At 45.0% G+C, this 15,872-nt stretch overlaps 1 protein-coding gene across 1 annotated transcript in view; it reads right to left on the bottom strand.

The window, feature by feature from the left end:
* MAL (mal, T cell differentiation protein) overlaps positions 1–15,496 on the bottom strand; it is a 71,041-nt gene extending 55,545 nt beyond the window's left edge. The window contains exon 1 of the mRNA XM_033935522.1: positions 15,317–15,496. Within this exon, the coding sequence (XP_033791413.1) occupies positions 15,317–15,403 (87 nt within the window). The 5' untranslated portion in view covers positions 15,404–15,496. The remainder of the gene's footprint in view (positions 1–15,316) is intronic.
* Positions 15,497–15,872: the final 376 nt, after the last annotated feature.

Below are 15,872 nucleotides of genomic sequence, written 5' to 3'. Positions count from 1 at the left end.
TCTCCTGTAGTTCTAGTTGTTCACCACCACAAGCAACAATGATAACACGTTCCTCGCAACCATATCAGTTTTCCTGCTGACTTCGCTTCTGGGCAACGCACATAGGAAGTGACGTCAGAGGGAGAGCCGCCGGGGTCGCAAGGAACACATTGACGTTATTAGTCGCAGCGAACGCTGGTGAACAACTAGAGGTGCGGGGGAAGGGAAGAGGCATGCACGCGGCAGGGGGGAGGGATCAGGGAAGGGGTGGAGAGATGAGGGCGGGGGAGAGGCGCCTCCGTCCTGGGCGCCTCTCACACTCGCTACACCACTTCCCAGACATGCCCCTCCCCCTTGCAGGAAAGTGCAAAATATTCCTTTTCCCATACACTGTGCGCATACAAAAGTGCCCATTTATCACAGGACATCAGAGCATGTTCCGTGGTAAACGTTTTTAACCTGGCGTGCGCACGCCTACTGCAGTTTAGTGAAAGGATTTCACAGACAGGGCATTTATCTGTAGAGTGCTCTTGGATATCATCCCTTCTGTAACTTGTTCTGGTATAGTTCAATGACCAGGGTTTCAGGAAACAAGGGCATTGGCCATTTGTGAGGAATTTGTGCTGTTCAGTTGTGGATTAGGAATTGGTTAACAAACAGAAAACAGAAGGTACAGTTAAATGGCCATTTTTCCCAATGGAGGACGGTAAATAGTAGAGTGTCGCAAGGATCTGTACTGGGAACGGTGATATTTAACTTATTTATAAATGATCTGGAAATTGGAACGATGAGTGAGGTGATTGAATCTGCAGATGACACTAAACTGTTCGAAGTTGTTAAAATGTTTGCAGACTGTGAAAAATTGCAGGCAGACCTTAGGAAATTGGAAGACTGGGCGTCCAAGTGGCAGATGAAATTTAATGTGGACAAATGCAAAGTGATGCACATTGGGAAGAATAACCCAAATCACAGTTACCAGATACTACGGCCCACTTTAGGGGTTAGTGCCCATGAAAAGGATCTGGGTGTCAATGTGGACAATACGATGAAACCTTCCGCCTAGTGGCATAGTATGGGGGAGGGGGGCGGTCCCGGTAGGGGTGCTGTCACCCATCCTCCTCCCCCCACCCCACGTGTGCACCCCTTCCCTTCCCTCGTACCTCTTTAATTTTCCCTGCATGAGCAGCATTACAAATTTGCTGTCTGTGTTGGTGTCGCCTCTCTCTGATGTCACTTCTGAACTTCACGTCTAGAACGTGACATCAGAGGGATAGCCGACACAATGCAGGCAGCCAGTTCTTGAGGCTGCTTGTGCCAGGAAAATGAAAAGATACGGGGGAAGGGAACGGAGGTGCACGTGCGGCAGGAGGGGTTGAGAAGGAGTAGGGCAGGCGAGGGATGCCACCATCCCAGGCACCACTCGCCCTCGCTACGCCACTGCTTCCTCCCAATGTGTGGCAGCGGCAAAAAAAAGCAAACAAGATGCTAGGAAGGATTAAAAAAGGGTGGTTAACCAGACTAAGAATGTTACAATGCCTCTCTATTGCTTCGTGGTGCAATCTCACCTTGAGTACTCATTCGATTCTGGTCGCCTTATCTCAAGAAAGATATAGCGGAACTAGAAAAGGTTAAAAACAAGAGCACCCAAGATGATAAAAGGGAAGGAACTTCTCTCATATGAGGAAAGAGTGGTTAGGGCTCTTTAGCTTGGGAAAGAGACAGCTGAGAGGAGGTCTATACCATCCTGAGTGGTGTAGAACGGTTACACGTGGATCAATTTTTTACTCCTTAAAAAAATGACAAAGATTAGGGGGACACTCAATGAAGTTACAGGAAAATACTTTTTGAAAGCAATAAGAGGAAATATTTTTTCACTCAGACAATCGTTAAGCTCTGGAACACGCTACCAGAGATTGTGGCATGATGGTGGTTAATGTTGCTAGTTTTAAGAAAGGTTTGGACAATTTCCTGGAGGAAAAGTCCAAAGTCTGCATGGAATGTTGCTACTCTTTCGGGTTCCGGAATCTGGCTTACTCTGAGATAATGGAATGTTGCTACTTCTTGGGTTTTGGCCAGATACTAGTGATCTGGATTGGCCACCGTGATGACGGGCTACTGGCTAGATAGATCATTGGTCTGACCCGGTAAGGCTATTATGTCCTTATGTACATACCGTACAATGGTTGCCTCTTAAATAATATTCAGTATCACTACCAGACAACCTCTTTAATCAGAGTCCTGAACTAACCAAATATTTACACAAATGTTATAAATGGCAGAGAACAATCTTGGTGTAATAATAGAAGTACAGCACTTGTTTTATTTGGCACTAGGGTTCTGCAATACTGACATGAGAGCGATTTCTATAGTTTCCACGTTTACTTATGTGTTTCGCACCTAAATGTCCAGAATACCAGTTCTTGTATGTGGACATATAACCGTGCAATTGCTAGCGGAGCTAAATACCCATTGCACTTTTACAGCATGTACTTGCACGGGAGGGGAGGGGGATGTATAGAGGGGAACACCGGTGGGATATAGGCAGGGTCGCTTCTTAAGTGCGTCATGGAGAGAATGCTGTAAGTTACACACAAATCTCGAACGAATTTATGTACCTCCATTTTTGCCAGATCTACAGCTGTAAACACAGGAGCCTGAATGATAAGCATGCCAATCGGGGGGTGTCAGGTCAAAAGCGCGCCGGGACAAAGGCGCGCGCAGACAATTGAGTGCACCGCAGAAAATTACTGTTTTTATGGCTCCGACAGGGGTGTGTGGGGGGGAACCCCCCCCACTTTACTTAATAGAGATCGCATCGCGTTGTGGGGGCGTTGTGGGTGGTGTGGGGGGTTTGTAACCCCCCACATTTTACTGAAAACTTCAATTTTTCCCTGTTTTTAGGGAAAAAGTTAAGTTTACAGTAAAATGTGGAGGGTTACAACCCCCCAAACCCCCCACAACGCCGGCGCGATCTCTATTAAGTAAACTGGGAGGGCTCCCCAACAAAACCCCCCATCGGAGCCCCTAAAAACTGTAATTTTCTTCAGCGCGCGCCTCCGTCTTGCGCTCAGTTGTCTTTCGCGGGGTTGTCTATGAACCCAATCGGGAGCGCAACAGCAGCCCATTTTGAGAAGGGCTCTGGGGCAGATGGGGGGACCGATCCAATAGTGTATGCAATCCAACAGTATGCGGCATAGAAGGTGAGTACAAGGTGGTGGAGGATCTCAGACGCCGGCTTGGAATTTGGTAAACCATCTTGCACTCACATTCTCTGCCGTATACTGTGGGATTTCACACAAGGTTTCTTTATTTTCGATATACCCTTTATCAGACGGGTATCTAAACGGGTAACAATAAAATGAGATTTAAAAAATAAAATCGTATTTGAGGCTAAAAATAGGGGAGCATTTATGCACTGACGGACATGAAACGAGAGCGAGATAGGGGAAGCAAAATTAGTATATACATCGAGAGAGAAAATAAAAATAAAAGGAGGTAAGTGGAAAAGGGAAATCATGTCGCTGTACCGGGCCATGGTGCGCCCCCACCTGGAGTACTGCGTCCAGCACTGGTCGCCGTGCATGAAGAAGGACACGGTACTACTCGAAAGGGTCCAGAGAAGAGCGACTAAAATGGTTAAGGGGATGGAGGAGTTGCCTTACAGTGAGAGACTGAAGAAACTGGGCCTCTTCTCCCTTGAAAAGAGGAGACTGAGAGAGGACATGATCGAAACATTCAAATTAATGAAGGGAATAGACTTAGTAGATAAAGACAGGTTTTTCACCCTCTCCAAGGTAGAGAGAATGAGAGGGCACTCTCTAAAGTTGAAAGGGGATAGATTCCGTACAAATGTAAGGAAGTTCTTCTTCACCCAGAGAGTGGTAGAAAACTGGAACGCTCTTCCAGAGGCTGTTATAGGGGAAAACACCCTCCAGGGATTTAAGGAAAAGTTAGACAAGTTCCTGCTGAACCGGAACGTACGCAGGTAGGGCTAGTCTGTTAGGGCGCTGGCCTTTGACCAGAGGGCTGCCGCGTGAGCAGACTGCTCAGCACGATGGACCACGGGTCTGACCCAGCAGCGGCAATTCTAATGTTCTTATGCATTAGGGTAGGGCTCGCTTCAAAAGAAGCACTCGATTTTCCAAAATACTTCTGAGAGAGAAAGTGAATTGTCAAAGAGAGCTGGGCTTAAAGAGTATAGGCGTCTTTAAAAAGAAAGGTCTTGAGTTTTGTTTTAAATTTTTCTAAAGAGTTTTCTATGGGAGTTTCACTATTGGATTGTTTCCTTTTGGTTAAACCAGTAGATGGGGGGACCACCCATTCTTCTCTGCCCTCTCCCCATTAAAAAGCTTTACCTTTCCTGGTGGGGCTGCCCAAGCCCTGCCAATCAAAGAGCTCCACGGCCCAAACCTCCCTTGCTGCGTGAACGTCGGCAGCGTGTTTTCCAGCTGCCAATGCCAGCACTTCTTGCACAAGCTTGTGAACTAAGCATGCACGAGGAGTGCCAGCATCGGCAACCTGGAAAGCACGCTGTCGACTTCCTCATACCAGGGGAGGTTTGGGCCACTGAGCTCTTTGGCTGATGGGCATCCCCACCAGTCATGTAGTTTCAAGGGAGAGGGTTAGTTTTCTTGGGTTCCGTAACTAAAGCGCACCAGACATTGGTACGCCAACAAAGATGCACCGACAATTGCACGCAGGACGTATGAGCACCACCGGTCCCATCACTTTAAACCGGTAATGCTACCACTGTGAGAGGGGTATGGGGGGATGTCCCCCAGTACATGTAGAAGTCCTTGCACTCCCGCTGGGAGAGCTTGGAGGGGAGACACCCCCCCCCCAGTACACTTAAAACTTCCATTTTCTGTTCAGTTTTCGGAGGTCGGGAGTGTTTCAGTGTAGTGGAGGGAGGTTCCCCCTTCACACACACATCCTCCCCCAATGGGAGCACAAGGACTCATACATGTAGTGGGGGGGGTTTCCCCCTCTACACACCCCTTCACAGCACTGACATTACAGGTTTAAAGCAGTGGGACTAGCAGCACGCATACATCTTGTGCACGATTGTCGGAGCGCTTTTGTCCTGCGCTCAATTGACGGGTTACCATTATCTTGCGGTAATCTGTGAGCTTAACTGCAGCAAGCTTTTCAGTGATATTAAAAAAAATTAAACAGGAGATTTGAAATGGGCTACTACGGTCATTAAAAGATCAAATTTAAGATTTTAAGCAATGGATGCACTACAGCAGGGCTACTCATTTCCGGTCCTTGATGTTCACAGGCAGGCCAGGTTTTTAGGATATCCACAAAGAATATGTGTGAGAGAGATTTGGATGCATTGCTTCCTTGGCATGCAAATCTCTCTCATGCATATTCTTTGTGGATATCCTAAAAACCTGGCCTGCCTGTGAACCTTGAGAACTGGAATTGGGTGGCCCTACTAGCCTGCTAGCAAGCTTTAATTCAAAATTTAAGGATTCAATAGAAACCATGTGGAAATCAGTATGCAGCAGTGCCTTAAACCGTTAAAGTTAACCAAATAATATATTTAAATTTAACTTGATATCTGGAAACTAATCAGGTTAAGTTGCTTCAGCTGAATGAACCTAGTTCAAGTTAACTGCATATCTTCCCCTTTTACAAAACCACAAATGCGTTTTTTATCACCGGCTGGCATGCTGAATACTCTGCGCAGAGCATTCAGTGCACCAGCCAGCGCTAAAAACCACTTTTGCAGTTTTGTAAAAAAAGAGGGGGGGTTTAAATTATTTAGGCCCTCTTTTACTAAGCCATGGTAGAGGTTTCTACCATGACCTGGAGTACTAAATGTTGCAACGATTCTATGAGCGTCGGAGCAGCGTTGGAGTATTTAACGCTCCGGGCCATGGTAGAAACATCTACTGCGGCTTAGTAAAAATGAGGGTTATATGCTTAACTTTGGGCCAGTTATTCCTGTGTCCCAGCTTAACCAGATAATTTATTCATTTGAAATGGATAACACTTAATATCATAAGAACATAAGAATTGCCGCTGCTGGGTCAGACCAGTGGTCCATCGTGCCCAGCAGTAAGCTCCCGCAGTGGCCCCTAGGTCAAAGACCAGTTCCCTAACTGAGACCAGCCCTACCTGCGTATGCTCCAGTTCAGCAGGAACTTGTCTAACTTTATCTTGAATCCCTGGAGGGTGTTTTCCCCTATAATAGCTTCCAGAAGAGCATTCCAGTTTTCCACCACTCTCTGGGTGAAGAACTTCCTTTAATTTGTACGGAATCTATCCCCTTTTAACTTTAGAGAGTGCCCTCTCGTTCTCCCTGCCTTGGAGAGGGTGAACAACCTGTCTTTATCTACGAAGTCTATACCCTTCAGTATCTTGAATGTTTCGATCATGTCCCCTCTCAGTCTCCTCTTTTCAAGGGAGAAGAGGCCCAGTTTCTCTAATCTCTCACTGTAAGGCAACTTCTCCAGACCCTTAACCACGTTCTGGTTCAGCAGGAACTTGTCCAACTTTGTCTTGAATCCCTGGAGGGTGTTTTCCCCTATAACAGCCTCTGGAAGAGCGTTCCAGATCTCTACCACTCTCTGGGTGAAGAAGAACTTCCTTACGTTTGTACGAAATCTATCCCCTTTTAACTTTAGAGGGTGCCCTCTCTTTCTCTCTACCTTGGAAAGGATGAACAACCTGTCCTTTTCTATTAAGTCTATTCCCTTCATTATCTTGAATGTTTCGATCATGTCTCCTCTCAGTCTCCTCATTTCAAGGGAGAAGAGGTCCAGTTTCTCTAATCTCTCGCTGTACGGCAACTCCTCCAGCCCCTTAACCATTTTAGTTGCTCTTCTCTGGACCCTTTCAAGTAGTACTGTGTCCTTCTTCGTGTACGGCGATCAGTGCTTGACGCAGTATTCCAGGTGGAGGCGTACCATGGCCCGGTACAGCAGCATGATAACCTTCTCCAATCTGTTCATGATCCCCTTCTTAATCATTCCTAGCATCCTATTCGCCCTTTTCACCGCCGCGGAGGCTTCATCGACCTGTCGACCAGAACTCCCAAGTCTCTTTCCAAGCAACGCCCCGGACATCCTGTATTCGTGTATAAGAATTTTATTACTGACATGCATCACCTTACACTTATCCATGTTGAACCTCATTTGCCATGTCTCGGCCCATTTCTCAAGCGTGTTTATGTCACGTTGCAGATCTTCACAATCCTCCTGCGTCTTCACTACTCTGCAAATTTAATCACCTCACTCGTCGTACCAATTTTCAGATCGTTTATAAATATGTTGAAGAGCATGGGTCCAAGCACCGAACCCTGCGGCACTCCACTGGTGACGCTTTTCCAGTCTGAGTATTGTCCATTTACCCCCACTCTCTGTTCTATGGTCAACATTTTCACTAGCTCCCAGCATACCTCTTTCACCTTTTTACATTTAACCAATCTGTGGGCAGGACACCTCAAATCTAATGACTTATCTGGTTAACTCCATAAGTAAATCATATGAATCACTAAGGAATATTGGCTCCAGTCTTTCTGCCTGTTGAATGCAGCTTCATTCTCAAATTCTATTCACAATCTAGTTCGACCAGCAAGTCGGAAATTTGCAAAATACAGCCTCTAGAATTCTTTGCTGGCATTTCAAAGCCAACCTAAGGAAAACCGCCAGTTTGTCTAACGTTTATTTCAGTCATTTTGAAGTGTAAACTTTAAGAATCTAAGGGGGCAATTCTATAACCTAGATGCTAACATTTCTGCATATGTCAAGCACCTAAATGTTTAGAATGCTGGCATTTGTGAATGTATAGGCACAGCTAGGTGTGTAAATGCCATCACACCACCTGAGTGCTATTCTGCAAATTCCAACGTTCACTACATAGCACGAGGGTCATACACAGGACTAGAGCGTGTGGGGGAGTAAGACAGAGACTCCAATTTACATGCATAACAGATACACAAATATAAGTTATGCAAGCAGCTTAGGGTTACTAGATTTTACCCATGTAATATCCGGACCCCCTAACCCCGCCCCCCAAGCCTGCCCCATTCCACCTATTAACCATTATGCTCATGCCATACCCCAGCCTCACCCCTATCCCTGCCTCCTCAGCCTGCTTGTCTCAGTTGGGAGGGCATCCCGCGCATGCGCGGCTGACCCCCCCTCCCCCGACGCAATTTGCTTTTCAAAACCCAGACAAATTGCCAGGTTTTGAAAAGCCATCCGGACGCCTGGACATGCCCTGGCCTGTCTGGGTAAATCCAGGCATCTGGAAACCCTATTTTGGCTGCCATACTTTGGAGCTCAGTTACATTAGCTCTTGGGTGGCATAAAAAATTACTCCTATATGGGCCTCTTCTCCCTTGAAAAGAGGAGACTGCGAGGGGAAATGATCGAAACATTCAAAATACTGAAGGGAATAGACTTAGTAGATAGAGGTAGGGAGAAAAAGAGGGCATTCTCTAAAGTTAAAAGGGGATAGATTACATACATACGTAAAGAAGTTCTTCTTCACCCAGAGAGTGGTAGAAAACTGGAACGCTCTTCTGGAGGCTGTTATAGGGGAAAACACCCTCCAGGGATTCAAAACAACAAAGTTGGACAAGTTCCTGCTGAACCAGAACGTGGTTAAGGGGCTGGAGAAGTTGCCTTACAGTGAGAGATTAGAGAAACTGGGCCTCTTCTCCCTTGAAACGAGGAGACTGAGAGGGGACATGATCGAAACATTCAAGATAATGAAGGGAATAGACTTAGTAGATAAAGACAGGTTGTTCACCCTCTCCAAGGTAGAGAGAACGAGAGGGCACTCACTAAAGTTAAAAGGGGATAGATTCCGTAGGAACGTAAGGAAGTTCTTCTTCACCCAGAGAGTGGTGGAAAACTGGAACGCTCTTCCAGAGGCTGTTATAGGGGAAATCACCCTCCAGGGTTTCAAAACAAAGTTGGACAAGTTCATGCTAAACTGGTGAGACTGGACTCATTTGAAGCACTGGTCTTGACCTTGGGGCCACCGCGTGAGTGGACTGCTGGGCACGATGGACCACTGGTCTGACCCAGCAGCGGCAATTCTTATGTTCTTATGTGTTTGTGAGGAGCTAGCTAAATTAAAGGTAGACAAAGCGATGGGGCCAGATGGTGTACATCTGAGGGTGCTGAAAGAACTTAAGGAAGTTCTGGTGGCTCCGCTGACTGATCTTTTCAATGCTTCACTAGAGTCGGGAATGAGAGGGCATAGGATGAAGTTAAGAGGAAGTACTTTTTTACAGAAAGGGTGGTAGATGCATGGAAGACAGAGACTGTGTCTGAGTTCAAGAAAGTGTGAGACAGGCATGTGGATCTCTTAGAGAGAGGAAGAGACAATGGTGGTTACTGCAGATGGGCAGACTGGATGGGCCATTTGGCCTTTATCTGCCATAGGCATGTTGATACCCGGTTATGCTAGTATTCTATAAGAGAACATACGAGGGTGGTTTGAAAAGTTTGGTTTTAAAAAAAAGCAAGTTAAACAACGTAGTCTCTCCATTGAGGGCTATATACTTTCCCCCTGTTTTACTAAGGTGCGTTATGCGTTTAAATGCGCACACTAACCACTAACGCGTCCATAGACTAGCATGCACGTGTTAGCATTTAGCGTGTGGTTAGCGTGCGCTAAAACGCTTTGCGCACCTTTGTAAAAGGAGCCCTTAGCCTAGCGAGTTGCCATTTTACTCATCCTGTTGGAAAAATAGGTTTTGTCAAACTCTGCAAAATACTCATTGATGGGCTGTGGTGCCATCCCATGGAAATTTACCAAACTTTTCAAACCACCCTCATAGATGCCCACATTCCTTTGCAGAATAGGCTCCTACCTGGAGCACCCTGTCATAGAATTGCCATCACCAAGACTGATTTCTCTGTTCGCTTATCCCAAACCAGTGACATAGTAAGGAGAGGGAGGCGGGCTGCCCCATGTGCAATCTTGGTGAGGGCACCGGCACCTCTCCGCCCCCGCCCCATGCCACGCTCACGCCTTCCCTTTCCCTAACCCCATACCTCTTTAAATCATCACCAGTGTGAGCAACTTCTCAGGCCTGTTGCTCGCACCAGTCTGGCTTCCCTCTGAAATCACTTCCAGGTCACGGGGTCAGGAAGTGATGTCAGAGAGAAAGCCAACGGTGGCACAAGCAGCAGAGCGGAGGAATTGCTCACGCTGGGGAAGGTTTAAAGAGGTATAGGGGGAAAGGAGGGTGTGAATGTGGCTTAGGGTGCAGGGAAGAAGCAGAGGGGCAGAGAGGAGGGCAAGAGGGGGGCACCCCCACCCCTGGCGCCTCCTACCCTTGCTACACCACTGTCTCAAACAGCTTTCTTTCACTTTTATAATCTAATCCAGTGTTCTTCACTGCAGGGCCTAGAAGCCAATGGCACAGGCCTTAATTACAGCTCTCTGAATCTTTCTCTAGCACACAGTCTCCATCTTTCTTTTCTTCAGTCTTGCTGCCGACATACTGTCATATCGGCATACTTCCATATCGGTTATTCTGTTTACTATCTGTACCACATAGCTCTCACTGAGCTATGTGCTGCCCAAAATCCCCCTTTATTCTCACAAGACCTAGAGCACCATGTGCAGTTCAAATTTAATGCAAGATATGTGGCTCTGGAAGAAAACAAAAGAGCTGTTCAAAAGGTGGCATCGGAAACAAGCCTCCAGAGAAAGTATAGGGGAAAATTAAAAATCGAATGGAGGGGGGTGGAGATAGGATGACGGGGTTTGACAGGGGTGTCTGTCATTCTTCCAGCTCTCTCATTAAACTTTTTTTTTTTCCTCTCTCTCTCTTTACAAACTGCCCCTCCCTCTCCCCTCTCTTGAAAAATAGCAAAGGTTTCTGATCTAATCACTCTTTACTCCACCCATGAAAAAGGTTAAAGAAAATATTTTAGCCTTTGAACGAGTTTTGCAAGTTGTGTTGCTCAGCTTGACAAACTGAAAAGAAGAGTTTTTGTTCTGCTAGCCCAGGAGTACCAGATTTACCCATGGCAGTTAACTGCGATATCTGTGCAAGCCGACGCCCACAGTGCCTATTTATTATTTATTTAATTTGTTTTCTATTTCGTTTTCCCCCAAAGAGCTCAGAATGGGTTACAGGTTAAACATATCTAAAATACAGGTTACAATATGACATGACTACAGTACAAGTGTACGATACAAGGCTCTGTCCTAATTCAATACATACTAGGGGTCTAATACAAATAAATATAATATAGGGCTCCTTTTACTAAGGTGCGCTAGGGCTTTAACGCACTGAATAGCACGTGCTACATAGCCTCGTGTGCTAGACCTTAACGCCGGCATTGAGCTGGCGTTAGTTCTAAAAGAGTAGTGCGCGGTAATTTCCTGCGTGCAGCAAAAATGCTAGCGCACCTTAGTAAAAGAAGCCCATAGAGTAGAGAATGACACGGTGACAAAATTCATCACCGTTCCCATCCCCGCGGATAACTGCGGGAAATAATCCCTTGTCATTTTCTAGTGTCTATTTCAACCTCGGTCCTTCTACACCAGAATTCTTCAAAGCAAAGCTTGTGGGTCAGTGGTTGTGGCCATTCATACTCTGATTCTTATGTGAGCCAAGGATAATGAAGCCATTGTGACATCACTGATGTGATTGGCTCTTAGGCACTGGTGGAATGAGGCATTATGACATCACAATATCTGCTCTGGATACCAGAGACTGTCATTCTGTAGTGTCTATCTCAACCTCAGTCCTTCTACACCAGCATTCTTCAAAGCAAAGCTTGTGGGTCAGTGGTTGTGGCCATTCATACTCTGATTCTTCCCTCTCCTTAAAGAATGACATGAAGATGGCTTCCCACGGTTATCCGCGGGGACAGGAACGGTGATGAATTTTGTCACCATGTCATTCTCTACCATAGAGTTCACAGGTTAACTATTTGCCATAGTTATCCTTAACAATGCAAGTTTTTTCAATAAAAGTTTTTATCCTAACTAGACACATACTAGGGAACTAATACCTATATACGTAATGTACAGTTACAGGTTAAATTTACAACAGTTACTGTGGCCCAGTTAAAAGCCCGCCTCTTCGAGAGTGCTTTTGACACCTAACTCCTCTCACCCCCAACCCTATATGTCATGTCTGCCTGTCCAACTTAGATTGTAAGCTCTTCCTAGCAGGGACCGTCTATAAATGTCAAAATGTACAGCGCTGCAGACGCCTTTCAGCATTATCTAAATGATTAGCCGTAGTAGTAGTGGAAGATTTTTCAATGCAAGTTTTTATTCTAACGTGATACATACTAGGATCTAGTACCAATATACATTTCTTTGTAATCCATCGATGATGGGCAGGGGAATTAGGTGAAGAGGTCTGTTTTTATTGCTTTTCTAAAGCTAAGGAGTCCTTCAAGGCATCTGATCTGCGGGGGAAGTTGATTCCTGGGGCTCGGTATGAAGTGGGTGTGGGAACGTCATTTGGTACTGAATGCCAAATAAAGAGATATCTGAGTGGAATGTGCACTGCCAAAGTTCGAGTACAAGAATCTGAGGTATATACAGAAACTTGGCAGGCATTTGAAGAATTTTAAAAAGTAGTTCTGCAATTTAAAATTTTTTTTACTATATCTTTCTCATATAATTCCTAAGGATATTTCTGTACTAATCTCAGTCAGATTTTTTTCTGTTTTCTCAGTATACCATGGTGCTTTATTATTTTTTAAGAGGGGCAGGGTTACAATCTAATTAAACTCTTCCTTTAAGTAATAATGCATTAGTGAAATTCAAGTTTTTAATGTAATTCTAATCTTTGCATAATTTTGTTGAACAGGAAGTAGGAAGGGTAACCGAATAGTTAATGAAGGGGCTTGAGAACCAGAGGAACTGGATTTGATTCCCACTACAACTGTTTGTGACCCTGCAAAATAAGTACCAGGCAGTATATAATATGTAAACCACTTTGTATCTGCATTTTTAAAAAATCGTTCTTAAATGGATGTCAGAGGGAAGGCATCTGGGTCAGCTGCAGACCATCTAAAGGAGATGCTGCCCACGGTTTTGTGAAGAGAAACAAGCGAAGCTGGAAGGAAGGAAGAGGAGGGAGCTGGCCAGAACAAGTGAACACCCGTGGGAGGGAAGCAAGAATTTGGGACACAGAATGGAGGGAGAGGGACGCGTTGGGACACGGAAAGGAGGGAGAGGGGCGCGTTGGGACATGGAAGGGAGAAGCAGACTCCGGTTCATAGCTACAAGTCCAACATAAGTTGGACGTTCGTAATCCGGGGACTGCCTGTACATCAAGTCCCAACCGCTTTATTAATTAAAAAATAAATTTCAGTCAGAGGATGAAGTTATGCACTGAGTCTGTCAAGGTCAGAGGGTGAGAGAGAAGATTTTTCTGTAGTGATTCAGGGCCCCTTTTACAAAGCTGTAGTAGTGATGCTGCCATGGTAAATGTTAAGTTATGTGCAATCTTTTATCCCACCGTATACTCATTGATTAGAAGTTCAGGCAGGTTATAGGCACTGAAGCCTGTAGGAATTGAATGGGCTTTGGCGCATTTATCGTGGCAGCCTCGCTACCTCGGCTTTGTAAAAGACCCCGTAAGTATATTTTCCTACCAAGTAATTTCAATATCAGTTTCTTAAAATATTGTGGTCGATATTCAAAAGCATTTATCTGGGTATCAGTGTTCAGGTAAATACTGCTGAGATTTGCCACAGCACCATTTGGATAATGCTGGAGACCAAGGTTATCGGGCTATTGGCAGTTTTCAGCACTGCAGCCTGGAAAACTATCCAGATATATCTTAGGAGAGCATAACGACTTTGCTAACCCTCTCCAGATAGCAGCTGAATATCACCACTACCCGGATACGCTGTGTCCTCTCTACAGTATCCGGATAATTCAGCCACAACTACTTTCTGGGTACAACCACTGAATATCCAGACTTTTATTTTTTGATTGCCTTAGTCAGTATTTAAAAAAAAACCAATTAAACACTGGGTGGGGGGGGGGGGAGAAATAGCTCTTATTGATGTGCTTGGCATTAATATTTATTGCACTTTTATTACTTAGGAGTGCTTTCACTATGGTGCACTAACGGATTTAGCATGTATTAATGAATCAATGTACGTTAAGGACCATGTACGAGGAGCTGCTGGAAAGTTCTCAGCCCAACCGACGAAGTTGGGGGAAGTCTCCATCGAGGGCCACACCACTTAGTCCAGGAATTTTTCCCCTTTTTTTTTGTTCCGTATTTTTCCCACGGAATGAAAAAAGTGGAAAATCACTGGACTAACCCTCCCTCTTTTACTAAGATCCGCTAACCGAGTAGCGTGCACTAAACGCTAACGCGTCCATAGACTAACATGCACGCGTTAGCGTTTAGCATGCGCTAATTGGTTAACGTACCTTAGTAGAAGAGGGCCTAAGTGTGTAGCCCTTGATGGAGACTGCCCCAACTTTGTCGGCTGGGCTGAGAGCTTTTCATTGGCCCCTCGTGGCATTTAGTGTGTGCTAAATCCGTTAGCGTGCCTTAGGGGTCATGTATTCCCTATGGTTTTATTTTCATTTATTCTTGTCTTTTCATTGTTCCTTTGTAATTCTTTTTAAGGCTAACAGTATCTGTTAGTTGACGTACTTCTTCTCGGAAATACTAAAGAGACTGAGAAGAGTCGCTATGAATGCAAAATGTTATTTCATAAGAACATAAGAATTGCCACTGCTGGGTCAGACCAGTGGTCCATCCTGCCCAGTAGTCCGCTCACGCGGTGGCCCTCAGGTCAAAGACCAGTGCTCTAAATGAGTCCAGCCTCCCCTGCGTACATTCCAGATTAGCAGGAACTTGTCCAACTTTGTTTTGAAACCCTGAAGTGTGTTTTCCCCTATAACAGATTCTGGAAGAGTTCCCCAGCGTTTTGTAAGCCTTATTATGAGGGTACTTTTTCAAACTGCCTGGACTGGGGCAAACTGCAAGGTACTTTTAACCATGGACTTTGCACAGATTTTCAAAGTGCACAGATGGACTTTAACTTTGAAAATGGCCATGGATGCAAAGTGCCCATAGCCGGGTACACCTGCTTTTTCTGTAGAAACATTTTAAATAGAGAATACCTCATATAGGTTTGAAAATACGTTCCTTGTACATTATTTTCCTTTCTTCCAACCTTTGCATATCCCTGCCAATTCCTGATGCTAAAGTGACTCAAAACACACGTGTTGTGGATTCCTGTGTCTATTTGTAGCACGTCTCGGGATAGGACAGCCCTTTTACTGCTAACTGGCATTTAAAAATCGCCTTCCTTATCAGGATATCATCCTTAAATTCATGAAGATACGTAAATATAATACTTACAAAGTCAGTAATAAAAAGGAAATCTGGAAATGTGAAGAAGACTCTTCCACCGCTTGGTAAGCAGTCGCTAGTTTCGGGAGTTGACATCTTTCCTCCCGAGAAATAAAGCAAGACGGCTGCTGGAAATCAGTGCAACTTCTCTGTAGAAGTCGAGCCGGGAGAGGTCACAACCAAGCCCACACGCATGATGTACTTATTTAAAGCAGCAGCCTCCAGTCGACTTAGGAGGGGAGGGATTAATCTTGTAAGTACAGGCAAGCAGGGCAGCATCTTTTTTTTTTTTTTTTTTTTCCCACACACCTTAACTGCATTGGTGACAAGTCTGCTTCAGACTGAGTTAAATATGTAATTCACATTGTATTTACGAGATTACCTCTTTAAATGGAAGAGAGTTAAGGAACAGAAGTTAACATTTATAAAAGAAGGATAATGCTTTTCATTGGGCCTGACCTTAAAACCATGAATGCCTAGTTGAGAATGCAAAAAAAAAAAAAAAAAAAAAGGCACCTCGATTAATATATAAAATAGACATTCAGTAGAATGCAAATGTTGATGG

Source organism: Geotrypetes seraphini, chromosome 3, assembly GCF_902459505.1.
Source record: "Geotrypetes seraphini chromosome 3, aGeoSer1.1, whole genome shotgun sequence".
Taxonomy (NCBI): domain Eukaryota; kingdom Metazoa; phylum Chordata; class Amphibia; order Gymnophiona; family Dermophiidae; genus Geotrypetes; species Geotrypetes seraphini.
Note: the sequence above shows the minus strand (reverse complement) of the source record. Positions and strands in the feature narration are given on the sequence as shown.